Genomic DNA, 27,458 nt, shown 5'->3' with positions numbered 1-27,458 from the left:
CCTGCTGCCTTAACTCAGCCTGTGAGGCACAAGCCAGAACCCAATCAAGACTGTGACAGACAAAAATGAAATAGATAGATACAATTTAAAGCTGGTAAATTAGGGTCATTTGTTAAGCAGCAATAGAAAGTTAATCAATCATGTTGTACTAGAATGTGCTTTTTTAAAAAAAGCAATGTCCAGATTTTTCAACTACAGTTTTCTTTCTTTATGGCTGATTTGAATACTATCACACAAAACTCCTCTTCCTTTCCCTTTTCTGAATTTGTTTTCATTTTCAATGCTTATAAAAATACTGGTGCAGAAAAAAAATTCTACCCCAAATTAATTTTTGCATATAAAAACAAAAACCAAGATAAAGTACGTATCCATCCTATACCACTTTCATTTAAGAGGAATACATAAATATTATGAAAAAATCATCGCGACCAAAAAATATCCCATCATATCAACGTGTAAAAATAAAAAATCAATAATATAAATAAAATCAGACACTAAATTATATTCAAATAGTTACAGTTACTGTGTCAACCTGAAAAACAATCAAATAAATATGTACACTGAGTCAGAAAATTATTTTAATAGTTACAAAACATCTTTTTTACAGAATCAGTATAAAATAGCAGTTGATTTCTCCATAATTATCAGAATTATTTATACTTGAGGTCTTGGTTAAGTGGGGCTGAAATCAACAAAAGGTCTTGGACTGTTGGCTCAGAAATCATCCTAGGAAGCCCACCCTGTTGATATCTGTCATGCTCATAGCTCTTAGGCGATGACTCGGTCCTTTTAGAAAAAGTTTCTTTCTAGTCATTCTTTGGAGGCTTAAAGTGAATTCGGCAGCGCTCATTAAACACCTAAGATATTTAAACAGAAATGTAAGTCACTGACTCATCCGATAACAGACAGGACTGGAATTAAATCAATTAGACACAGTCACAAGGATCTAATCACTTTTGTCCCAGATCAGCAAAGCTAGGAACAGAACAGGTCAAATGAATTTACCAGGTGCCAGAAACACAGAAAGCTGTGACATCATTTACTAACAATATTAGTATTTTAATAAAATTCAAATTATTCACAGGGGGAAAAAAATCACAATTTAGCACAAGGGCATATCCTAGACATGAAACAGACAAAAATATCTCAATAAGTTTAAGATAAATTTTTTTCACTCCTTAAAAGGCATTTTATTTAGGTTGCTGTTATGCTTTTCTAAGTGCGTGCCAAATCCTTCTCACAAGTGGTCATACCTGAAGGGAGATCAGTGTTTTACTAAGCTCAGTAAATTTACATACATTTATTCTTTTAACATACTTCCCCAAAATATAAACAAATAGGTGCTGGAGAAATAATACAGGTATTATTGCATGTGACTAACCCAGGTTCATTCCTTGGCATCACATATGGTCTCCGAGCACAGTTAGGAATGATCCCTCAAAGCACAGAGCGGGAGTAAGCTCCGAGTATAGCTGGGTATGCCCCCCAACCTCCCACCTATCCTAAAAGGGGGGTGGACACAAATAACACATCACTAATAACAAAAGAAACTATTTTATTTATTAAAGACCTTCAAAATGTAGTAAGGGGTAAAAAACTCCAAAGTATGGACAGTAAATTTACATTTGTGTATCCGTACATTGAGAGGACACGCCTGAGTAGTATATCATGTTAGAAAAGGCGCAAACATTATGAGGTATATCCCATCCTTTTGGAGAGGAGGGAAAGGTGGTGGCTATAAAAAGGGGCCAAAAGAATTTTAACTGCATATCCTTTACAAAATTCCTATGTAGCTTTGGTAAGTGGAGTTTCGGTCACACCAGCTATACTCAGGGCTTACTCCTGGCTCTGTATCACTCCTGGTGGGGCTCAGGGAATCATATGGGGCACTGAGATCGAGCCTGGGTAAGTCACAGCAATGCAAGCAGTCGACCCTCTGTACTATGTCTCTGGCCCTGAAACATATATTTTGATGAGAGCTCAAGGAGAGTTAAGTGACAGTGACTCTTAAAAAAGCCAGGCCAAATTCAACCCCTGGCACAGCCTCACATGTGCCAGGTGTCATCTCCCTAGCATTGCCATTTTCTGGAATTTCTGGAGCACTAAACAGATGTATGGGAGCACCATAACTACAGTGTACAATCCCCAGAGAGTGTGAAATTCAAAATACATGTAGAAGTTTCACAGAGACTGGCACACATAAAAAAGAACAAGAGCAACCAGTGCTGGTGCAGATGCAGGGAGAAAGGATTCTCATTCATTGTTGTGGGAATGCTGACTGGCTCAGCCTTTTTGGAAAACAATATGGGCATTCTGTGAAAAAATTAGAAATTGACCTTTTCCATATGACCAAGCAATAGCACTTCTAGAATATACCCCGGGGGTGTGAAAATACACAGCAGAAATGACATCCGCACTTGTATGTTTATTGCAGCACTGTTAACAATAGCCAGAATCTGGAAACAACACGAGTGCCCCAGAAAAGACTGGTTAAAGAAACTATGGCATTTCTATGCAACAGAACAAAACCAAAACCAAAACCCTTGATATCCACTGTAACCTCTTCCCTATCTCAACCCGTAAATATTAACTTTCCTGAAAATTAATTGCCAAAATCTTTTAAATAGCAAATATCTTATTGGCGGAAATGGCAGAAATAAATCTTAGCAAAGATTAAATGTGAAGCTTTTTTGCACAAATCATTTTGTACTTTGCAATTTATTTAAGTAAATATTTCTGTTACTGCAAACTAAAAACCAATTTAATTTTTGGTTCATTTAGTTCAATCTCTCACTAGCTTTAACCCTATTCCATTAATCTCTTACTGGCTTTAACCGTATTCCATTAGTTAATCTCAAAGGATAAACAAATTTTCAGTTTATTTTTTTCAGTTTTATTAAGTTTTGGAAATATATGATCTTTCAGAGAGATGTCAGAGATAGATATTTTCAGAAATACAGTCAGATTTTTTTTTTCTCCACTGCATTTGAATTCCTGGAATCCTGGTTGCCCAGTTTAGTTCCTAATTATGTATATAGCATAAGCAACACGTTAAATTGAGAAGCTCTAAGAATCCCTATCATCAGATACAGTAAGCTACAGAAACAAAAAGTTTTATAACCAGATGTTAGAATTCAAGCAACTCTGACAGGTAGCTAAGGACATGGAAATATATGGAAAGTAACTAGGCTCAGAAAGGCTAATTTCAACAAATAATCTTAACAGAGGTTCTGAATTAACCCGAGTAAAGATTCCATCCAAATAACTCCATAATTAGTATTAGAAGGCACACAAATTGTCTCCAATTCTTCTATCAAAGTAAGTGATATGATTTTACTCTACGATTGTGAAGCTAACTTTGATAATATGGCTCTATCTGGAAGCTAAGCACCCTCTTCCACCAAAGTTAAAACCTTCCCTGCCTCTACATGAAGTCCCATTCACTGTCTTTGTAGAGTCTCAAAGTTCTCCTAGCTCTCCTCTCACTTTCCTTTCGTTCAGTTGCTCTTCTAGTTTGCTCCAAGAACCATTGTTTCCTACCTTCCAGCTTCTGTCATTCACCACTTCTTCAACATTTAGTTCTGACTGCATCCATTTCAACTGCAAGTAAGGAAAAAGAATCAAAGCTATGAAAAATGAATGAAAAACTATCATGTTTTCCTCACAAAATCAGCTGCTGCATCAATATTCTTTGATGAATTTCAGAACTTTGTAAGCCCGCCCTCCCCATATCTAATCAATTGTTAAATCCTGTAACCTTGAAGTTTTTTTAACTGTTATTTAAAAAAAAATCAGTAAATTCAATTCAAAGTATTATTAAATTAAAAATTCAATTAAATTTTTAAAATAAATTTAGGTTATGAGTGTAAAAGTTATTTGTTTTAAGGTATAACGTTTCTAGAGAATTAAAAAAAATTTTTTTTGGCTTTTTTGGGTCACACCTGGCGATGCTCAGGGGTTACTCCTGGCTCTGCACTCAGGAATTACTCCTGGCGGTGCTCAGGGGATCATATGGGATGCTGGGAACCAAACCTGGGTTGGCTGCGTGCAAGGCAAACGCCCTACCTGCTGTGCTATTGCTCCAGCCCCGAAAATTTAAATGTTTTTTAGTCTCAAGCCCAGGTAGTTCAAAAGACACACACATGCAAATGGTCAATAAACTTATTTCTGAAGTGCAAAAAGTACTTATTCATGTATAAATGAGAATTAAGGCACAATTTGTCAAAAATTATTTAAAATGAAGAAGTCTAATAAAAGCAATGAAATGAAAGAGTTTAGTTGCAATATAAATTGCTGTAACCTCTATGGAGGGCATTTTGCTAAGACATAAAAATTATAAACTCATATGTTTTTAACCTCAGTCAATCCAGTTCTAGATTCTCATCCTAAAATAAGAAATCTAAACAATAACAAAAGAGGGGAAAGTGACAAAGAGGTGGCAACCTAATTTGGATAAAGGAAAAACAAAACAAAAAACAGAGAGGAAAGGGAATATACCAGGCCCAGATGATCCAGAAGAGCATGATTTCCCCACACCTGGACCTTATGGCCAAAGGTCTAAGGTTCAAAATACTTAGACTTTGGCCCTGGGGAGACAGCTCACCCATCAGGGGTGTAAGTTTTGCATGCCCTGGGGAAAACAGTTCAAACCTTGGCACCACCAGATGTAGCTCTGCAGGTCACCACATAGTGGCCCGTGGTGGTTCCCTGTCCTCACCACTGTAGGGCATTAACAGTTGCACACTTTGGGCCCTGAACTGCCTGGCACTGTTCTATCATTGGGAGTGCCCCCCGCCCCCATGCCAAACATAGGTTGGAAGACACCTGCTCACCATACAGAAAAAAATAGTACAAAAACACCGAGATTTTTCTAACTATCTTTAAACTGGCAAACTAATGATCAGATAGGAGCAAATTTCACTGCCCATCGGATTCCTGGTCATCCCTCTGATGCAGTGACTTTTCAGAAAGTAAAAAAGCCACGTTCCCAGAAGAGGGTATGAAGATAGCACTGTAGCACTGTCCTCCCAAGGTTCATTGATTTGCTCCAGCGGGCCCAGTAACATCTCCATCGTGAGACTTGTTGCTACTGAGTTTGGCATATTGAATACGTCACGGGTAGCTTGCCAGGCTTTGCTGTGTGGGCGAGATATTCTCGGTAGCTTGCCGGGCTCTCTGAGAGGGGCGGAGAATCGAACCTGGCTCGGCCAGGCTGGCCGCGTGCAAGGCAAACGCCCTACCGCTGTGCTATTGCTCCAGCCCAGGTATGAAGATACTGAGGAAAATTCGAACTACTACCACAAATAAAAGCTAAAAGTTGGAGGCCGACAAGAGGTTAAAATCAGGACCATTTCCTTAGGGTAAAATTGATTTAGGCCAAAAGATGTACGAAAAGATGATACAAAAGACATACAAAAGATGGTACGAACCATCAGCAAGCTAGACAAGACCTGGAACCAGGCCAAACAACCCGATTAGGAAGATGGCTCAGTTCTGAAAAGAAAAACGCACGTTAAATGAGTAAGACTGAAACTTGCTGCTAGTCCGGTGGCTCCTGTCAGTAAACTCCCTCTGAGACGCTGAGCTGGTGTCTGAGCAGGAAAGCTCACAGGTCCGAACAAGGAGCAGACTCCATTCTGCCAGCTGGAATAGCACTACAGAAGCTGACTCCCTCACACCACAGCAGTCTCAGTTTCTGATCTGAATCAGTTTACAGACCAGAAATCACTTAAATTTCATTGTGCTAGTACAGTTCTGATATATACATAATGCTAAAGTAAAAACTTCAAAGAAGTGTCATAACATGCCACCAAGAAGGTCTTTGTTACTAACAATTTTTAGAGGGCTGTCAAGCAGAAATCAGTGCAGACTTGTCCTCTACACAGAAAAGATTAAGGAGTGGAAAGTGCTGGGAGGCAGATTTTTATAACATACAAGAAAATCACTGAACAATTACAATTCCCCCCTCTTAGAGAAAGCACTGAAGCACTGAGAGGACAGTGAACCTACACTCATCTACTCCCTTAAGTAGTAGGAACCATTAAGAGAAAGGAATGGTTGGGAATGTTCTAAAGTGGATTTATGTAACAAAGATGGAGCCCCACTGATTCAAAAGGAAGAGAAAAATGTTATTTTGCATCAGTTAATATACTAGCCTTAATCCTCACCAGAACAAAAACAAACAAAAAGGTTCAAAATTAAATAACAACTCCACTTTATAAAGAGAAAATCAGAAGCTTTAAAACAGTTTTCAGAATCTTTGGGGGCTGGAGCGATAGCACAGCGGGTACGGCATTTGCTTTGCATGCGGTTGACCCGGGTTCAATTCCCAGCATCCCATCTGGTTCCCTGAGCACCACCAGGAGTAATTCTTGAGTGCAGAGCCAGTAGTAACCAAAACAAACAAACAAACAAACAAACAAACCCCCCCCCTCCAAAAAAAAAAAAACCCACCAATTTTCAGGATCCTTAATGGTCATGATCCCAGAGACACACAAACGAATCTCGGAACCCAGTGGCTTTTGGTAGAAACGCATCTGGACTTTGTATTAGGCCAGCAGCGCTGGGCCACCCCATTGGGAAAAGGTGTTGTCCTTCCTCCTATTCCCTCTGGCAGCTCGACAGCCGCCATCTTTCAGAACCTGCTGGACATTCAGGTATAGGCCATCGGTGAGGAGACTTGAGGCCTCACGGGATAGGGGTGGAACTGGTCCTTCTCCTCTCCTGCCCCAGCGAGACCCCGAGATACCACCCACAAATGGCCTCTTTGGCTACTTATTAAGCTCCTTAACGGTCATGATCCCAGAGACACACGAATATCAGAACCCAGCGACTTTTGGCAGAAATCGCTCCAGAATTAATTATTAAAATTTCAGAATTCCAAGATCACACAGCTGGCTATGCAACATCATATGCTATTCATAATCAGCAACAGAAAACAAATTGCCTAAGGTTGACTTTTCGGCAGGTCTGAGTGTAGGGGGAAAATTCCAAATAATAATGGTGGGACTGGTGTCAAAATATTGAATGTAATCAAAGTAGAGAGAGAGTAATGTGGAAATTATCTGCCACACAGGTAGGGGTAGGGATGGGATGGGGGGTATACTGGGGGTTTTGGTGGTGGAAATGTGCACTGGTGAAGGGATGGATGTTTGATCATTGTATGACTGAGACTTAAACCCGAAAGCTTTGTAACTGTTCTCACAGTGATTCAATAAATAAATTTATTTAAAAAAAAAAAAACCAAAAAACAATTTTCACACTATACTAGTAGCAGATAAGATTTCTTTAGGGTTATCTACCTTTATAATCTCTATTTTTCTATTCTTGAAAGCAGTCAACTTCTGGGGCTGGAGTAATAGCATAGCGGGTAAGGCGTTTGCTTTGCACGCAGCCAACCCGGGTTCGATTCCCAGCATCCCATATGGTCCCCCGAGCACTGCCAGGGGTGATTCCTGAGTGCAGAGCCAGGAGTAACCCCTGTGCATCGCCAGGTGTGACCCAAAAAGCGAAAAAAAAAAAAAAAAGTCAACTTCTTTTTTTTTAAAAAGAAGGCAATTCATTTAATTTTTTTTTCTTTTTTGGGTCACACCCAGCAATGCTCAGGGGTTACTCCTGGCTTTGCACTCACGAATTACTCCTAGAGGTGCTCGGGGGACCATACGGGATGCCGGGGATCGAACCCGGGTCAGCCGCATGCAAGGCAAATGCCTTACCCGCTGTGCTATCGCTCCGGTCCCAAACAGTCAGTCAACTTCTAATGTAATTTCAGTACCACTAACAAAACTCTAATAATTGTTTTTGAGTTCTGAATCTTAAACATCCCTAAAAAGGTTACTCATAAGTCTCTCTCTCTCTCTCTCTCTCTCTCTCTCTCTCTCTCTCTCTCTCACACACACACACACACACACACATACGTATATATGTCACAATGGAAGATATATCTATATCTTCCATTTCAGGAGTGTGCTTTTTCTCAGAATCTAAGACTTTGAAACTAGAACCTCTCCTCATTTGTTTTGTTTTATATTTTGGTTGAGAACCACATCCAGCAGTGCTCAGGGGTTACTCCTGGCGCTGCTCAGGGGATCATATGGGATGCCAGGGATGAAAGCAAGGTTAGTTGCGTGCAAGAAAAATGCCCTATCCATTGGACTAGAATCTATGTAAAAACGACTGTTAGACACAATTTAATGCAAAAACACTGACTGAACCCACAGTCACAAGAGATAGGTCAAAGCACCAGTTCTCCCACTAACTGGGAAAGATATTGGGAGTGTCTGTCCATGTCTCTGAATCCCAAGTACCCTCATACAGAAAATAGAGAGATAGAGCCGGCAGCTGTTGTTTTCTGATTTCATTATCCTCACAGTAAATTTGAAAAGTTTTCTTCCTTGTCTAATTATGCCTGGTTACCAGCTCATGTCATTCAGTATCAGGCTAGAAAGGCTTTCAGAACTAACTCACTTGACTGACTTCTAAAAAACCCTTTTCCAGCTGACATCCTGATCCACTCTCCCTCCGCCTGAAAGGCACAGGAGCAAAAACAAAGGCAGGACTCCAAAGCTCCCAAATGTTCAGGATTTTCTGAACTTTGCTCTCCACAAACAGGAGTTGTCCTATTCACTGTCTGACTCAACTAGCTAATAGTGATTTTTCAGCCCCACCCTGCCCGGAGGTTTCCTTTGTCAATACCTTCAAACCTGTTAAATACAAACCCCCCAATTAACCAGATTTTAACTACTTTTACATCTACTCCCCATTTCCTGAAATCTAGCATGGTCCACATTGGGAAATATGATTCCAAATTATCTATATTTAGATAATTTCATTAAAATTGTGGGCAGGGTGAGATGACAATTTGGTATAATCTCACTCAATAAGGTCACCACCAGCGCTGGCCAATAAGAGAGTAGGTATGGTAGAGAAACAAGAAGGTGGCAAAGACAGAGGAGGAAGCCAGGATGAACCTGAAGACTGAAGAAGCAAACACCTTAAAGGCTTGAAGAAGAGAAAAAACCCTTTCAAAGTCTGGCCACATCAACTAGACAAAGGGCAAAACTAATGAGTGTTGAAGATAAACATCACATTTCTTTTTCTTATTTTTTGTGGTTTTGTGCTTTTTTTTGGGGGGGAGAGTTATATTTTCTTTTAAATAACACATTTCTATCTCACACTGAACCTTTAGTCACTGACTACTGAGCCATAGTCATAGTCATAGCTTTGATTTTGATCACTGTCCAGTGGTCACAAAAGAAAATAGGTTCTGTTCTGAGGAAAAAAATCAATGTGTGAGAGGTAAAAAGACACAATGTGCCCACCAGATATCCCAATTAATTCTGAGAGAAAATGGGTATATGGGGGTAAGGGGCAAGGTAAGGAGGAAAAGGAAGACAAGAAAGTGGGGAAAGAGAGAATGGAGTTCTGGAGTAGGAGGGAAGAAGGAGAGGATAAACTGTAAAACTGAGAGTGAAGGGACAAGAGAGGTAGTACAGTGGGTAAAGTGTTTGTCTTGCAAGCAGCAGACCTCACTTTGACACCCCCCGCCCCGCCACCGCATCACAGATGATACCCCAGTCTCGCTTGGAGTTAGTCCTCAGCATAGAGCCAGGTGTGGCCCCACAAATTAAAATCACAAAACAGATACTGAGTGTAAATAACAGATAAACTGAGATAAAGGGGACATAGGAGCACTTTTATTGTTATAACTTTTCTACAAATTTTAAATTATCAAAATTAAAGTGTACATACAATGTGCCCACCAGATGTCCCAAATAGTTACTCCATAAGACTACACTTAAAAAGAAAAACCTGTAATGTATTCCATATAATAAAATATGCTGTTATCCCTCAACTGTTTTTTTGACATGTCACATTTAAGTGAGATTCTGTTTCATTAAATCTGCTTTGAGGTCTACGTTACTGATCAATGTAAGGTAGTCTGGAGATGTCAAAAGGTTCAAACCACTATAACCAAGGCCTATCACCTTGGTTATTTCTGATCTGTGGACAAGTCCACAGGTATGGAGAGGTTAAAGAATGCTGCTACAGATGACTTTGAGAAAATAAGGGCCCCCTCGCCATATCCCTCAGTGAACACTTGCTATTTTCTTAAAAACAAAAACAACACAGGGATAAGAGATAAAATGGAAGTAAAGGATTCAAAAAGATCAAGGGCACTGGTGGAGGGATGGGTACTTGATCACTGTATAACTGAAACCCAATCACAAAAATTTGTAAGTCTACAGCTGTACCTCATAGTGTTTCACTAATAAAAATTAAAAAAAAAAAATCGAGATTGAGGGCCCACAGCAACTTCTGCACAGTGAGAAAATGCATTATAAAGAGGTTGTAATGTCTTGTTAAGTTTTCTTGTGAGTCAACTCTCAAAATGCAGTCATTGGTAGTATTTCTCTCAATTTCTGGAGGTGATGTTCAGCTGCACTAAATGAAGAATATATAAAGGATGTAAATAAAATGACTGTATGGTGACTTTAGCTAAAGCTGGTATAATGCATATGTTCATGAACTACACATTTACAATATTCAAATATAACAGAATTAAGCCCACCAAAAGTGACCCCTGTACATTTTGGGAATCATATCTCAGTCTAAATTTTTCATATTTAAAACTAGTTTTATTTTGAAGGCAAATTTAGAAACAATGGCTTAGTAATGTGAATCTTACTTGACTTACCTTTGTCTGTTCTTTCCTAAGTTGCTTTAATAATGTTAAATTATCCAGATTCTTTTCTCTTTCTTCTCGGAGACTTTTTACTACTGATGAGGTTTGAGCTATACAATTTTTAATGACTTTGTCCCTACTGGCATGAGCCGCCATCAACTAAAAGAACAAAGGAAAAGGAAAAAAAAATCACATCAATTTATGACATCTTAGTGTTTTAATAAAATCTTATTTTAGACTAGAGAAATATAGTATTTTCCAATTAAAATAGCTTTTTAACTTAGGGTGTTCGGATATACTCAATGAAAACAATTTTAAAATGTTATATCTACAAAGAAAAATACTGAGTTGGCCTGGCTAAGTCATCTAAAACCAAGTCACCAGCGAGGATAAAAGGTGTGAGCAAGGGTTCTTTTCCAAGCATGCTCCCATGCACCCTGTTTCTCGTCCCACTGGGCTTTCATTTCAGCCTCCTGTGCCCGCATCAACCACCCCCAGTATTCTATCCATGCGCTCCTCGATCCTACATGCATCTTATACATCTGTTGGACCACTTCCTATTGCTGTCCCCACTTTTTTTTTATGGTTCTTTCACATTTCTTACAGCCTTGAGTTATCACCACGTCTAAGAAATTATAAACTAAGTAATGCAAAGAAGCCCCAGTTAGAGGAAATGAAGGGTGTTGCATTTATCTATTTGAGGCAAAAAAGACCATGAGTTGAATGGTACCAAAAAAAGTTGTTCACTTCCAAACAAAATTAAGTGTTAACATGTTCCATGTAATCATTTAATATCACTTCCCTTTAGAGAGAATATCCTAAGCACACAAGGCTCAACCCTTAACAACATATTAGTAATCTCTTATAGAAGGGCTTAATGGCCCCTGGGTGAAAGACAATTATCTTCACACATTCTCTCAGGTGTTTTTTGGAGCATTTTCAGTGCTTTACTCATAACAAACAATACAAAATAAGTTGTTCCTGTTCGCTTTGGGGCAGGGGTTGGGGATGGAAATATCCAAAATATGGTGGTGAGAATGTGTAATGGTGGTGTGATTGGTGTTTGATAGTAAATGTAATAAAAATTTGTGAATTTTTTTTTTCTTTTTGGGTCACACCTGGCGATGCTCAGGAGTTACTCCTGGCTCTGCACTTAGGAATCACTCCTGGCGGTGCTCAGGATGCTGGGAACTGAACCTGTGTCAGCCGCGTGCAAGGCAAATGTCCTACCTACTGTGCTATCGCTCCAACCCCAATTGTGAACTCCTTTATAAAAATAAAAGAAAATTTTAAAAAGAGAGAATATCCTAATACTATATAACTTACACTAGTGAAATTATAATAATCTAATTATTACACATTCAACATACGTAGGGATAGTCAACCATTTTTAAGTACTCTTTATTGTAATTTACTTGAAATATATCTCTCAAATTATTATACTATGGTCCTATGGTTAAAAACTATTGGTCTAATACTGAGAGAACAAAACTTTTTTTCTAGGAAAAAAAAAGCATAAATTGAAAATTTTATCCAAGTGAATAGAATAAAAGTTACTGCCTTATAGACATTAACTCCACCTACAGTGAATTTCTAATATGTACATTCTTTTTGCATTGTAACATCCAGTGTTTCCAAGAGCATTTTTCATTGGCTACTTTCACAGCTGCAGACCACACTCCTCCATTCACCTATCCACCTTTATTCTCACTGGTCATGCAGTGGACCCACTCCCACAGGGACACTTTCCCATGCTACTTTAATAATCTGTTCACACCTTTAGGTACAATTACAGAAAATCAAGGAGTCATCTGGGGTAGGGAAATCTTCCCAAAACAGAGTAAGAAACAGGGCCGAAGCCATAGTACAGTGAATAGGGAGCTTGCCAGGCATACAACCAACTCAAGTCCAATCTTTGGCACTACATATGGTCTCTCAAACCCCAGCAGGAGTGATCGCTTAGTACAGAGCCAGAAAAAAGCCCTGAGCACCATCAGAAGAGAGAGGAGAGAGGAGAGAGAGAGAGATCGGGAGGAAACAGGGAGAGAGGAAGAGAGGGGAGAGAAAGAGAGATGAACTGGATAACTGGATAATTAATTAGCATTTTCAGGCTTTAGTTTTCTCTTTTGAAAAATTATAATCGAATAATCCCGTCTCACCTCTAAAAAAAATTTTTTTTTTAACCCAGTGATGCTCAGGGATTGCTCCTGTCTCTGCACTTAGGAATTATTCCTGGTGGTACTCAGGGCACCGTATGGGATACCGGGGATCAAACCTAGGTTGGCTGCATGAAAGATAAATATCCTACCCACTGTACTATCCTCCGGCAATCACCTCTAAAATTTAAGGGAAAATTAACATACAGCTTAGATGTCAGGTGTTAATTACTTTGACATTTTGTTTAACCCTCCCGCAACTGATAAAATGAAACTAATACCAACAAGCACTGTAGCACTGCGCGGTCCTCCCATTGTTCATCGATTTGCTCGAGCGGGTACCAGTAACGTCTCCATTGTGAGACTTGTTGTTACTGTTTTTGGCATATCGAATACGCCACAGGGAGCTTGCCAGGCTTGGCCATGAGGGCTAGATACTCTGGGTAGCTTGCTGGGTTCTCCGAGAGGGACGGAGGAATGGAACCCAGGTTGGTCATGTGCAAGGCAAATGTCCTACCTGCTGTGCTATCACTATCAGTAAATAAATATTACCATAAAATAAAGTATGCTGGGGGCCAGAGAGAGAGCACAACAGGTAGGGTGTTTGCCTTGCGCAGAGCCCACCAACTAGAACTTTATCAAAATATTCTCATTTTCCCTATCTGCACTTAAAAAAAAACCTCACACTGTGTACATTTTATTTTCATGTTCATTATGTTCTTTTCAGTCTCATTCACCACTATTGTCCCTTGGCAATTTTTCCTGTTGCTACACTATAATTGTACATTGCACATATAACCACATTCCCACTACACTCACCATTCTACTTTCCTTCACATTGGCCCCACTAAGAGCCCTGCCTTGTGCACAGAAAATACTGAGAAAATTACCTTCAATTCAATATTATTACTTCAGTCTGCTTTTCAGGACTGACAATTCATTAATAAAACAAATTTTATAAAATTCAGTGGATATGCAAAACAAATAGGCTTGCACTTCTGTACATGTACACGTATGTGAAATAAATGCTTGATAATAGAGAGTATGTGATATGAGTCTAAGGGAGAAAACTGCAGCATAAAACCAGAATTACCATTAATAATTCAGATGCTTGAGAGGTTAGTCACATGAGAATTATTTCTCCTACACAAAGTGTTTATCAAAGGAGTTAAGATAAAATTTATTAAGAAACCTGGCAAGGTGAAAGAGAAGGTCTCTGATCATAGAAGAAAAATTCTGACCGGCAATACCTATATCATAACCATAATTTCTTTGATTTGGGGGAAGCAATCTGAAATAAAGCTATTTGGGGTAGGACAGGGGAATGATTCAAAACCTAATCTAAAGGAAGTATACACACACCTACACATTTTCCAGTTTTAATTTACCAGGGCGTTAGAAACTTCTGTTCTAAGATTTTCACTTGTGTGTGTGTGTGTATGAATGTTTGCCCCCATCCAGGATCACGAATCCCAGGCATAACATATGCAAGGCAGGTGTTCTACCACTGTGCCTTGTCTGTCCATATTCTCTTTTGTTTGTTGTTTTTGGGCCACATCTGGCAGTACTCAGGGCTTTCTCCTGGCTCTGCACTCAAGCATCACTCCTGGCAGGCTGGGTGCCCATGTGAGGTGCCGGGGATTGAACCAGGATCCGCTATGTACAAGGCAAGTTCCTTATCCACTGCCTCCTCCTATACTGCCTCTGTACCATCTTTAAAAAATGCTTTTTGTCTTTAAGATAAATACAATGCGAACACCCTGTCTGATAAAAGTATTTTGGTGCTGTTTCCAAAACAAAGGGCAATTCTAAATTAACTCTAAATTAAAACCCCAATTTTAAAACACTTTAGGATCCTTAATGAATAATACTGGCCTAATCATTAGAAACAAGACTTTGTAAAATACTTTTGTAATGGGAATTTTTTAATTCTAACCTTTCCTAGAACTTCTGACAAAGGATAAAAGGGGAAGCAAACATTTAAACAAATGTTCCAAATGTTCTACATCAAGGAGATACTACCTTAAATCAATTACTGAAATTAGCAAGTTTTACATTTGTAAAGCATAGTCTCAGGTTCACTGATTTTTTGTTTGGTATTGATTTTTATGCTTCTGTTGGAAACAAGATGAGCATGTTATAACAAGAAGATATTTATTTTAGTCTCAGTAAAAGGAAAAATTAAAAATTTTGATCATCTTCTATGAAAAAGTGTTATTACTACATAATGCAAAAAATCTTTCTCTAGGTACAGAAAAAAAAAAAAACTGGGACTAGTCAGTAAAGGTGACCACAAGTAACTTGGATGTTTCATAGAGATTCACTGAAACAATAGTCAAGGGAACCCAGGAACCCAGTGGTAGTCAGTGGCCTGGGCATTCCACTAAAGTCTGATCACCAAAGCAAAGGGACATGATAAAAAAACATTTTACACAACAGTCACATTGCTGTATCCTTTTAGGATACAGACAAAAACTAACACACACACCCTACTTTTCGCAAACAGAAAGCCTCCAATAGTAGTATACAAGGCTTTATACACACACACACACACACACACACACACACACACACACCCCTACATTGCAAACAGAAAGCCTCCAAATTTAGTATATAACAAGGCTTTCCTGGTTCAAGAAAGGGCTGAAAAATTATAACCAATGCAGTAAGCATTTGTACTGTGATGTATAAATTATAATAATGTAGTTTTGATTTCATTTTGATTTCATAACACATATTCTTTGAATTGTTAATTTATTTGTATGGGTGGAAACATTTTAGCTTTGAGAAATAGTTTTTTGCAATTTGTACAAAGCACAAGATCCTGGTTCCAGGAAACTCCCTGCCCTTGCTGTGAGCTGTGTTGCCTGTTTCATGATGAGATAAAATGCGATGTTGTAATCCTCCCACCTAGCTGATGTGTAACAGGTGAGTGTGAAACAATGCTGAGCTTGCATGATTACTCTCTAAGTGCTCTTGAGACCCTGATAAGCACCAATTGCTTCCAGTGATTTTGCTGAGCTTCAGTCCACCAGTTCAGGCAGCTGGTACAAATAAACCTTCCTGCTCTCCAGCCATAAGTCTTGGTGTGCTTGATAAAGCCAATTTCAGGTACAAAAATATCTGAAATGTTTAGTACAACCGAAACTTTATCTTAAAGCCACTCAACTAGAAAATAGCAAAGGTGGGATTTAAACAGATCTGGAATCCATGACGTTTACTAAAATCTTTTAAATTAAAAGGAAGATTATAAACAAAAAACGGATCACACAAAGATTGTAAGCAGGAAGAGGAAACACTGAAGTGACTAAAAATTTCCAGTTCTTAGAAAGATCTACTCAAAGAAATTAAGTAAACTGTCAACTTCACAATGAATTAGGATTTAGATTCATGCTCCCTACTCCAGTGCTCTTTATAATAAGACATACCTTGCTAATTTTCTCCAGACATCAGAATTACCTAATCACTTAAAAAAAATAACCACTTTAATATAAAAGCAGAACAAAAATATCAGCAGTTAATGCTTGGATACGAGGAAATCTACAAAACTGATCCTTCTTTCACAACTGATAAATCGAATTAGGTATTAGTTCCTACCATCTTAACAGGAATATTAATCTAAATAATCCTGCCACAGATCCTAGAAAAGGCAGGCTACTTAATGAAAATAAATAGGAAGGCCAGAGAAATAATACTTAACTGTACCACTCTTTCCAGTCTGGGCAGTGAAAGAGAGAAATTAAAGGAATCTTTAGGAGGCGATGAAAGACATATACTTAAGAAATAAAAGCCTTTAGGAAAAGCCGATTTACTTGTGACTTTCCTTTTTTATCACAGGCAAAAGTTTCTCTTCCCTGTCCTTTTAGAAGTGGGAAAAGTAAGGTGTAGAGTGTACCAAGGCTTCAAATTTGTATATTATCAGCTGTATGGTCTCTATGAACTGATTCATAGAAAGCATGTGTTCTCATTAATTGTTTTACATAGTTGGCTCACTTTCTTTTTCATTCCTTTGTGTGCAAAGCTTAAGCTAATGAGGGGGCCAAAAAATGACTGCTCAAATTCCTTAAAACTGTTTCTTAACTGACTTGTTCATGCATAAAAGCATTCATATTCTTGCCTTCGTAGAAACCAGATCAAAGTTTATACAGACAATTAGGTACGGGGCAGAAAACATGAAGATGTCATTTCTTTTATCCAGTTTAATTACATATCAACCAATTTCTTATTTTGCCTGCAAAAGAAGGCATAAAGGAAGCACAAAAGAAAGACTCAAAAGATACACTTACAGACTCATACAGCTGTTTACAGGTTTGGCTGGCATCAATTTTCCCTGCAAAGGAAGCTGTTGGAACCGTTGTATTTAATTCATGTACTATTCTGTCATCAATCGTCCTCATCACCTTGAGTAATTCCTATACATATTAAAAAAAATAATAATACCCTCAATGAAAAGTTGCAATAAAAAAAGCATTTAAAGAGAAAAACAGCTCTTGGATATTTGACAACTCTGGAATTTCGGAATGGCAAAATCATGCCAAATAAAATGTAAACACAGGAAATATTATTTTTATTTTTTGCAATGCCAGTTATTGAACCCAGGACCTCAGACATGCAAGACAGATGCTTTACTACTGAGCTATGCAACAAACAAGATCTTTATTATTATGCCTTGTTATTTTTCAGGGGGGAGGCAATACCTGGTCATGCTTAGGGGCTACTCCTGGCTCTGTGCTGGCTCTTGGCAGTGCTCTGAGGACCATGTGGTACAGGGGATCAAACCTGGGCCCCTTGTGTGCAAAGGCTTAGGTTAGACTGTATAAGCAGCCCACTGTGCTCTCTCTATAATCGCAAGATATTTGTTATGAAGGAAGGGCAGAGTCTCCTGCCCCCGCACCTGGCTTTCTTTGTCGGGGCCCCTTGCTGGGGGGCGAGTCAAGTTTCCCTCCCCGCCCCAAGCAGAGCTCTGGCAGCCGAAGACCTCCAGAACCAGCCACAACCATGCTGAGACCACTCTCCACATGCATGAAGTTACCGGAAGAGGAACAAAGGCATGCGGGTCCCAGGGCTGAGATCTCCAAGCCTGCTTGGATCAGGCCTGAGCATCCTCCACCCGGATCCTCCATCTTCCAGTAGGCAGGGGTCACACCCACCAACTGACCCCCTGGTGCCGTGTAATCCCATCAACAGCCAAGACCCAGAGACTATAAAGCCCAGCTCCCGGAAGAGAACAGCGCATTCTTACTTTGGACAACCTGGCAGGCTACTGAAGGTAACTTGCCCACACGGCAGAGTCTGGCAAACTCCCCATGGTGTACCCAATATGCCAAATACCAGTAACAATTATGGGTCTTATTCTCCTGACCCTGAAAGAGACTTGAATATGGCACTATAAGTCTCAGGGTTAGGATGAAGGAGACGTTACTGGGGCCTGCTCGAGGCAATCGATGAACAACAAAATGATCGTGATTGTGATCGTGATGAAGGATAGGTACATTAGCTATTCTAACTGTGGTAACTACCCACAGTTAGCCCAGGGTCCTGAAAAAGGCAGTATTAGATTTATATTAAGATAGGGATGGAGAAAGCAGATGCAAAAAAAGCCACTTTATTGTTCACTTTAAACTGGACTTGGCTCAATCACCAACATTCTAATAAGCCACCAAGAACAAGAATAACCCGTTGAAAAGAAATGTCAGAGGATACCTCATCCTTCTTTTTCTCTATATATGAACATCCACCTTCATTGCTACCCCTGTCCAGACACACACCTCACCTGGGTTTCTCTTGGGAAATATTTTAGGTTTCTGCTTAAATCACTGAAGCCTGAATTGCAATTCTCTGATTCCAAACAAATGCAATTCAGACTGCTGGATAACTCTAATTGTTCTCTTACTGAAAGGTTAACAAGCTTAAAGGCTGTTTCACTCATTACTAACATCCATTTGCCAGCACCATGTTCAGCAAACAGCTATGCTTTTTCCTTCTCTAGCATATGGCCAATAGTTTACTGAGCTTCATTATCAATTTCCAGAACAACCAGCATAACTGATCATAACCGATCATAACTCTATCATTCTAAAAGGTGATTCTATTTAGAAAAGTATCTAGAAAGATATCCAACAAACCATTAGTAGTGGTTAGCTTGCAGAAAGTAATCTATATCCTCTTTTTAACTGAGTGCACTCTTTTTTTTTTTTTTGGTAATAAGAACAAGTACAACAAAATATGCTCCAAGAGTAGAAATAAAATCTTTCTTGTTCAAAAAACAAGTAGCTGTATCTTTTCTTAGTAATTCTAGTTCACACTGTTTAAGGATTGACCCCACTGAAAGAAATTCCAGTTCTCAAAAACCAACTAAAAGAAAAATGATATCAAGAGGGGAGGGAAATTAAGACACCGGTGAGAATATCTACATAGTATAATCCCTTCTCATTTTGACTAGGGTATATTTCACTATGGGCTGGAGCGATAGCACAGCGGGCAGGGCGTTTGCTTTGCACGCAGCCAACATGGCCGACCTGAGTTCGATTCCTCCACCCCTCTCAGAGAGCCCAGCAAGCTACCGAGCATATCTCGCCCGCACGGCAAAGCCTGGCAAGCTCCCCGTGACGTATTTGATATGCCAAAACACAGTAACGAACAAAGCTCACGATGGAGACGTTACTGGGCCCGCTCAAGCAAATCGATGAACAATAGGAGGACCGTGACCATATTTCACTATAGAAATGTAAAGAGTATATAAAGTTAGACTCCAGCTAATGTTTCCAAGTAAACTCAAGCCACTTTGTACCTCTATCTCCCTCCTGAACACAATTACTTTTTTCCTTTGCTAAACTTAAAATTCACAATTTAAATTAATTCATTTCCTTCTCTATCCATTTGTTAAAATAAAAAATGCCTGTTGTGATTAGACATCACACATTCAACACACATTCAACTTCAGAAAAAATTTAAAAAATTTTATTTTATTTATTTTTTGCTTTTTGGGTCACACCTGGCGATGCACAGGGGTTACTTGGCTCTGCACTCAGGAGTTACTCCTGGCGGTGCTCAGGGGACCATATGGGATGCTGGGTATAAGCAAACGCCCTACCCGCTGTGCTATCTCTCCAGCCCCATTTTGCTTTTTATTTTATTTATTTTTTGCTTTTTGGAAAAATTTAAGAAATTTTAAAGTGTCAGAGTGATAGTACACAGCTGACCAGGGTTTGATCCCCAGCACTTCATACTGTCCCCTGAGGCCTGTCAGGAGTGAGTGATCCTTGAGCACCACCAAATGTGTCCCCCAACACCTCCTCCAAAAAAATTAATAAAACTATTTTATTCTCTAGAAGGTTCACAATGAATTCAACTATTCCCTCATTAATTTGTTTTTTTCTTTTTGGGTCACACCCAGCCGATGCTCAGGGGTTATTCCTGGCTCTGCACTCAGGAATCACTCCTGGCGGTGCTTGGGGGATCATATGGGATGCTGGGAATCGAACCCGGCTTGGCCGCGTGCAAGGCAAACACCCTACCCGCTGTGCTATTGCTCCAGCTCCTCCCTCATTAATTTTTGTTTCCACTGAAATGACAAGTTAGGCTATTCAGACTCAACAGTAGTAAACTGTAGTACAGATTTTGCTTCTTATCAGATGATTACTTTGTTTAGCAATGCCAGGAACTGAACCCCGGGCCTCACATATGCAAGGCAAATATTCTACCATTATCTTTAATCAGCAATGAGGTGACCTTTACTAGATCTCAATTTCATTAGACAAAACAAACAGGTTTTAAAACAACTTCCCGATTTCTCTTCTCTTGTATTTTTCTATTTTTGGAGATATCATTCTCTCTATATTGAAATTCTTAGGGGATCACCTTAACACATTTACTTAAACCCATCACTTTAAATAATGTTTTATATATAGTGGATTATATAAATCAGCAATAAGTTGCAGACAGGGATTTCTGTTGATAACTTTATCTCCTACAACCTACTATTAAATATATGTTGCCTTTAAAATCTCTTCTTTTCTCACTCTAAATCAAACTAATTCGAAATCAAGATATATATTTTTAAGTCCAAGGTTTAAATTACCACTTTGCTTGGCTCAGAATCCTCACCAGGAATACAAGGCAAATAAAACAGACAAGGTTTTTGCTCTTAAGAAGCACATTTAAGGGGGTGGGGGAGACAGTCGTGAATAAGATAAATATTTGTAAAGGGAAATACTATGAAAGAGAAAATAAACTGACAAAAAGAGTGGGGTTGAGGAGCAGATAGGCAGGTCAAAAAGGTCACTGCATTTAAGATGAGGCCTGAAATATAAGACCTCCTACAAAACAAACTACCAAAAAATAGGTCTAAACAAAGAACAAAGATGAATCTTTTCATCCCTTCCACTCAAAAATGACACCCTGACTGTACACTTGGCATTCAAGGTCTTCCTAAATCTGGTTCCAATTTTAGGGGTAATTCCAAGATGACCGAGTATAAATTCAGAATTCCAGCGTGATTTGCTCCATCTACCAAATACATAAAATCTGTTATTTGTTCCTTCTACCTAGAATTCCCATTTCTATATACCTAAGATCCAACTCAATTACTCTCTTGACTGATTTCCCAATTTCTCTTTCATACATTAAATGCACCATCAGATTGCCCAAGTACCTGATACTATGAGGTTACCTATTATGGATTGAACAGGATAGGACTATTAGGGAGGCTCCACCAAATTAAGCCATCAGGGTGGGATGCTAATCCTGATGTGAGGAGACCATAATAATGTGCATCTATGAGCCAAGTAGAAAAGCCTCATCAAAATCAACCATAAGAGGACCTATCAAGTCTCTAAATCTATAAAAAAATTAATTTTTATTATTTAAGCTACCCAATTCATAGTATTTTTAACACTTTAATAGTGACACTTATTGAATTGTTACAATGGGATTCTAGACAATACTATTAAGCACTTTCCAGATTTTTATCTTTTACTTTTTTATTTTTTGGGCCATACTCAGCTATGGTCAAGGAGTTACTCATGGCTTTGCACCCAGGAATTACTCCTGGTGGTGTCCGAGGAACCATAAGGGATACCAGGGTTCAAACTCAGGTCAGCTGCATGCAAGGTAATCACCCCTACCCTCTGTACTATCTCTCAGATCCCATTGATTTTATCTCATTTAATTGACAGACCATTTTCTTTTTTCTTATTTTTGGGACCCCTGGCAGTGCTCAGGGCTTATTCTTGGCTCTGTACTCAGGAATCACTCTGGCAGCACTCAGGAAACCATATGAAGCGATGGAGTTTGAACCAGCTTTGGCCAAATGGCAAAGGAAGTGCCTTAACCCCTGTATTATTTCTCTGGGTCCCTGGAGACAAGATTTTCCAGAAGTATTAAATCAAGTTATGTGGAAGTATTCAATGAACTTTCTAACAAGCAAGAGTTGCAAACACAAACAAAAAACCTAAAAACCCTTACATTCTAAAATATGAAACTACATAGAAAACTGTCATGTAAGTACAGTAATTATAAAAGGGAAAGAGAGGGGCTGGAGCAATAGCACAGTGGGTAGGGCGTTTGCCTTGCATGCGGCCAACCCGGTTCTGATTCCCAACATCCCATATGGTCTCCTGAGTACCACCAGGCATAATTCCTGGGCGCAGAGCCAGGAGTAACGCCTGTGCATTGCCGGGTGTATCCCAAAACAAGCAAAAAAAAAAAAAAAGGAAAGAGAAAGGAGGTAAGACAAGGAATGACTGTCTTTTTAATAGGTATGCTATAAGGAAACTATGAGGTGATGCTGATTGAGGTTTGCATAACAGGTGTATATGACTGTCAAATCTTATTGTATAGTACTCTTCAGATTTAGGCATATCATTGTATGCAGAGTTTAAAGAAGTAAAAAAGGTAAAGGCCCTCCCGTTGATTGTCGATTTGCTCGAGCGGGCCCAGTAACGTCTCCATTGGAGACTTTGTTGTTACTGTGTCTGGCATATCGAATACTCTCGGTAGCTTGCCGGGCTCTCCGAGAGGGGCGGAGGAATCGAACTTGGGTCGGCCATGTTGGTCGCTTGTAAGGCGAACGCCCTACCCGCTGTGCTATCGCTCCAGCCCGAGTTTAAAGAAAATAAAGTAAATAAATACTGAAATCTAATGATCACATGAATTCTGTGATGACCTCACAATTTGGGGGTGAAGATTATATAGCTGCAGGTTAGTTTGAAATGCATCAAAAAAGGGTGGCTCAACCGTTCGCAATAGCCAAAATCTGGAAAAAACCTGAGTGCCTGAGAATGGATGACTGGTTAAAGAAACTTTGGTACATCTATACAGTGGAGTACTATGCAGCTGTTAGAAAAGACGAAGTCATGAAATTTACATACAAGTGGTACTACATGGAAAGTGGCATGCTAAGTGAAATGAGTCAGAAAGAGAGAGACAGACATAGAAAGACTGCATTCATCTGGGGAATATAAAGTAGCAAAATAGAAGACTAATATTCAAGAATAGTCGAGATAAGTACCAGGAGGTTCACTCCATGACTTGAAGGCCAGCCACACATGCTAGGGGAAAGGGCAGCTCAGAGAAGGGAATACCAAGTAAAGGGTGTTGGGAGGATCCTCCCAGGATGGGAGATGCATGCTGAAAGTAGACTATAGACCAAACATTATTGCCACTCAATGCCTCTTTTGCAAACCTCAGCAACCAAAAGGAGAGAGAACAAAAGGGAATGCCCTGCCACAGAGGTGGGATGGGATGGGGGGGTTGGGAGGGTTACTGGGATCATTGGGGGTGGAGAATGGGCACTGGTGGAGGGATGGGTACCTGATCATTGTGTAACTGAAACCCAAGCACAAAAACTTGTAAGGTCAACAACTGTACCTCATGGTGTTTCACTAATAAAAAAAAAAGAGTGGCTCAATGATGAGTGATGGAGGTGCGTTAAAGTAAATACAGCAAACCACAAGAATCTAAATCAGTATTTCCCAAAGATCCAAGAGGGGTGATAGCACCAACTTTTTGTGGGGAGCACTTTCTGTTGCTCACCTAAAGAAATAAGATTGGGAAGGAACACTGAGTAAGTTTTTTTTCCCCTAAAAAGGGAGAGTGCTATTTGTTTGATGATGAGTGCATGAGTATTCATTGCATAATTTTTCAACTTTACCTGCTCAACCATTTTCACATTCTGAAATTAAAAATCTAATCATTACAGTGAAAGTACATTAATTCCAGTTTCTCTGCAGTATTCAGTGCAGTGTTTTTCATATTTAACCTACTACATGGAAAATGTTAGCCTCTTATTTCTGTTTTTCTTTCCTTTTTTTTGGGGGGTGGGGGCATACCTAGATATTCTCAGGGCTTACTTGTGGCTTTCTGTTCAAGGATCACTGCTGGTGAGGCTCAAGGGATCATAGGTGGGTACCTGGGTCAGTCACATGCAAGGAAAGTGCCTTACTCACTACACTATCTCTCAAGAGGGACCAGTTTCATAGCTTTAAAAGATAGCAACTGTGAATAACATTGTGTGAATTTATCAGTTAATTATTTTTTATATAATTTGGACAAATACATCTAAATCCAAGTGTTATGTAAATCTTTACATTTTTGGAGAGTGCAGGAGATAATGCAGTAAGGCACTTTCCTTACATGTGGCAGACCCAAGTTCAATCCCTGGCCCAGCACCCCATATGTTGATGCCAGCATCACCAGAAGTGATCCCTGAGCATAGAGCCAGGAATAATCTCTGATCACTTCCGGGTGTGGTTCCCAAAACAAAAGAAACCAAATTATTTTTAACAGCAGCTTCACACCTGCTGTTGTGTGCCTGAAAGAGGCAAATGTTCTCAAACTCATCTACTACATTAAAAGATATGCCAAGGCAAATCTTGAAAACCAGATGTTACCAAAGTAACTCTAAGCCCAAGGTCTCTCCCACCATAAAACACATAATTTGGTAAAGTCCTAGAAAACCTATGTAAAAATTACTCTAGGTTTAACCAATAAGATTCATTTTATGGTCTTTTTGGGGGTTTGAGGGTGGATTAGTGTTTGCAGGATTGCAGAGCCCAGAGCCAGCAGTACTTGAAGGATGAGAGAGAGATGATTCCAGGCGGTTCTACGGGAATTACCAGGGCAACAGAACCCTAAATCTTGCACATGCAAGTTATGTTCTCTACCAATGGTCTCTATGATCTTTTTATTTACATGATCTCTCTGAATGGAGGGGTTCTGCAAGACAGCTTAACCATAGCTCCAGTCATAACACCTTATTTGAAGTTCCAAAAGAAAAATCTAAGTTTTTAAAGCAGAGTTGGATGTTTTAGCGGTTAAGAAATACTTCGAAATTAGCTTTAGAGATTTTAGTTAATTATAAACAGGGAAGAAGTTTTAGAGTTAACAATCTTTTTTGGGAAACACATTACATTTTGTGTTCCTGCCAAAAAAAAAAAAACATCTTTTTTTTGGTGGCAGGAGTCAGTGGTGCTCAGAGGACTAGATGCGTATGCCGTGCTGATAATGCAAGCAAGTTCCATGCACGCAAAGCAAGTGCTTAACCCTTGTACAAGTTCTCCACCAGACATAACAAATCTTATTTCAGAGATACAAGTTAGTTCCCAAAGGGATTAGAAAAATAGCTCAGTATCTCAAAGCTCTTAAAGGCAGAAACTGAAACTAGAATCCTGAATGTTCAACTGCTTAAGCAGGGTACTTTCCCAAACCTTAGGACTATGACTACTCAATTCCAAAAGCTCATTTACTCAAGTTAAATCATGATACTATGTGATGGAGAACACTGCGAAGTAAGACGAGTCAGCTTTAAATATTCCATATGCTGAAACATCCAAAAGTCTTTTTCTTCTTAAAGATTTTTACAAGTGTTTGCTGGGCACTTGGATCACATCTGAAGATGCTGTTGTACTGATGTAACTCGAGGAGGAGCTCAAGATGGTGAAAACGAGGCAACTAATGGTGCAAAGCACCACACAAAACTTTGGCGAAATACGTTCGTTAAGTAATCAAGTCTGCTGAGCTTTTCTTCAAGAACATCACTTCAAGCCAGGAATGTAACCCAGTGAAAGAGAATATGCTTTGCATCTGTTGAGGCACGGAGTCCCCAAACTCCTCCTCGACCGACAAAACACCACCACTCTCCACAAAAGTTCACCAAAGCTTACTACAAACGTGCCAATGACACCCTAAAATCATCTTTCAGTATCGACTGTTAAAAAATACGTTTAAAAAAATTTAAATTTTTGGTGTGTGTGTGGGGGGGTACACCCGGTGGTGCTCAAGGCTTACTTCTGCCTCTGAGCTCTCAGGGCTCGCTCCTGGAAGGCCCTGAGGAGTCCTACGCGGTGCCGGGGACTGAGCCGGGGTCTCCCGCAAGAAGGCCAGCGCCCTATGCTCTGTCCTGCTTCTCTGGCCCCTAAGAATACATTCGTAAGCTCACGGTTTAATTCATTTTAAACTTCATTTCCAGCAGCCCGCTTATAGTTGCGTCGGGACGAGTAAGTTTCACTGCAACTTGGCAAAACTCCCGCTCCCAGTTCTTTCATTCATCCGTTAATAATTAGCCCCAGCCCTTGGGCGCTTGCGGAACTGAAAGATCAGCCTTCTCCTTAAGCGTCCCGTTTTCCCTTCAGGTTTAGGGGTTCACTGGGCAGCAGCAGCCCAGCAGCGCCAGACTGAAGCGCCCCTTCCAGTCGGCAAACGTTCTTCCACGTGCAAACAGCAGTCATTCTACCCAGACCCCGGGTCGGGCAGGTCGACCCGCCCGCCTTCACTTGCCCCGTCCCGCCAACGCTCAGCTTCAGGCAGGAGGGGTCGCGCCGGGCGAGGGGCGGAGGGCGAGGGGCGGCTACGGGACTGCTCCGCTCCCTCGGCGGCCGCCGCGCGCGCACGGCTCGGCTCGGCTCGGCGCGGCGCGAGCCCTCGGCGGCCCCCGCGGCGGTTGCTCGCGGGCGGGCGGCCGGCCGGCGCCGGTCGGGTCGTGCCCCCGCCCTCCTCGCGGAGCGCTCGCTCCCCGCGGCCAAGCCCGCGCCCCCGTGACCTCCAGCCGCTCGGGAAAGGAGCCCGGAGCGGCCCCCTCCTGCCACGACGGGCTCGCGTCCCCTGCCGCCCCCGAGGCGGGAGCACGTCCGGGGACGGGAAGAGGAACCAGCCCGCGCCGAGAGGAAAAGCCCGTCACCTGGAACTCGGCGAACTCCTCACAGTTCACACCGCCACTGGGCGCCGCCATATTGGACGAGCGCGAGGTCCCCGGCGCGAGCCAATCGGCGCGGAGCGAGGTGCCCGCCGCGCCGCCTGTCAGAACAGGCCGCGCGGGCGTCCGGGCGGGCAGCTGCGCCGCGGCGGCCCCTGCCTCCCTCGGGCCGCCCGCGCACGCCGCCGAGCATCCTAGGGTGGCGGGAGGCCGGGCGCGCCGGGGTCCAGGGTCGCCCCTTTGTTCTTTCAGGACTCTGGGCAGGACGGGGGCGGGAGGGGGCGGTCTGGGGAGGCGAGGGGTGTGGCCGCGAAGCCTCGGGCGCCAGGCCGGACGCTGCCCCGTCCAGCGTGCAGGGCACCTCCCCCAGGCACGCTGTGGCTGCCGCAGCAGGCCGCTCTCGGGCAGCGCGAGCTCAGGCGCCCGT

General features: G+C 40.9%; 1 protein-coding gene across 1 annotated transcript; it reads right to left on the bottom strand.

Moving 5' to 3' along the window:
• Window positions 1-560: 560 nt before the first annotated feature.
• On the bottom strand, window positions 561-27,289 carry MIX23 (mitochondrial matrix import factor 23). The gene is made up of 5 exons (XM_056109436.1): window positions 27,017-27,289; window positions 17,127-17,252; window positions 10,697-10,843; window positions 3,541-3,600; window positions 561-857 (listed from the first exon to the last, which is right to left on the bottom strand). The coding sequence occupies exons 1-5, from the start codon at window positions 27,065-27,067 to the stop codon at window positions 807-809; spliced, it is 435 nt and encodes a 144-aa protein (XP_055965411.1). The 5' UTR covers window positions 27,068-27,289; the 3' UTR covers window positions 561-806.
• Window positions 27,290-27,458: the final 169 nt, after the last annotated feature.

The sequence above is a fragment of the Sorex fumeus genome, unplaced genomic scaffold, assembly GCF_029834395.1.
Source record: "Sorex fumeus unplaced genomic scaffold, SorFum_2.1 ptg000265l, whole genome shotgun sequence".
In the NCBI taxonomy this organism is placed as follows: Eukaryota; Metazoa; Chordata; class Mammalia; order Eulipotyphla; family Soricidae; genus Sorex; species Sorex fumeus.
The sequence above is the reverse complement of the archived record's forward strand: the minus strand, read 5'-3'. Positions and strand labels throughout refer to the sequence as shown.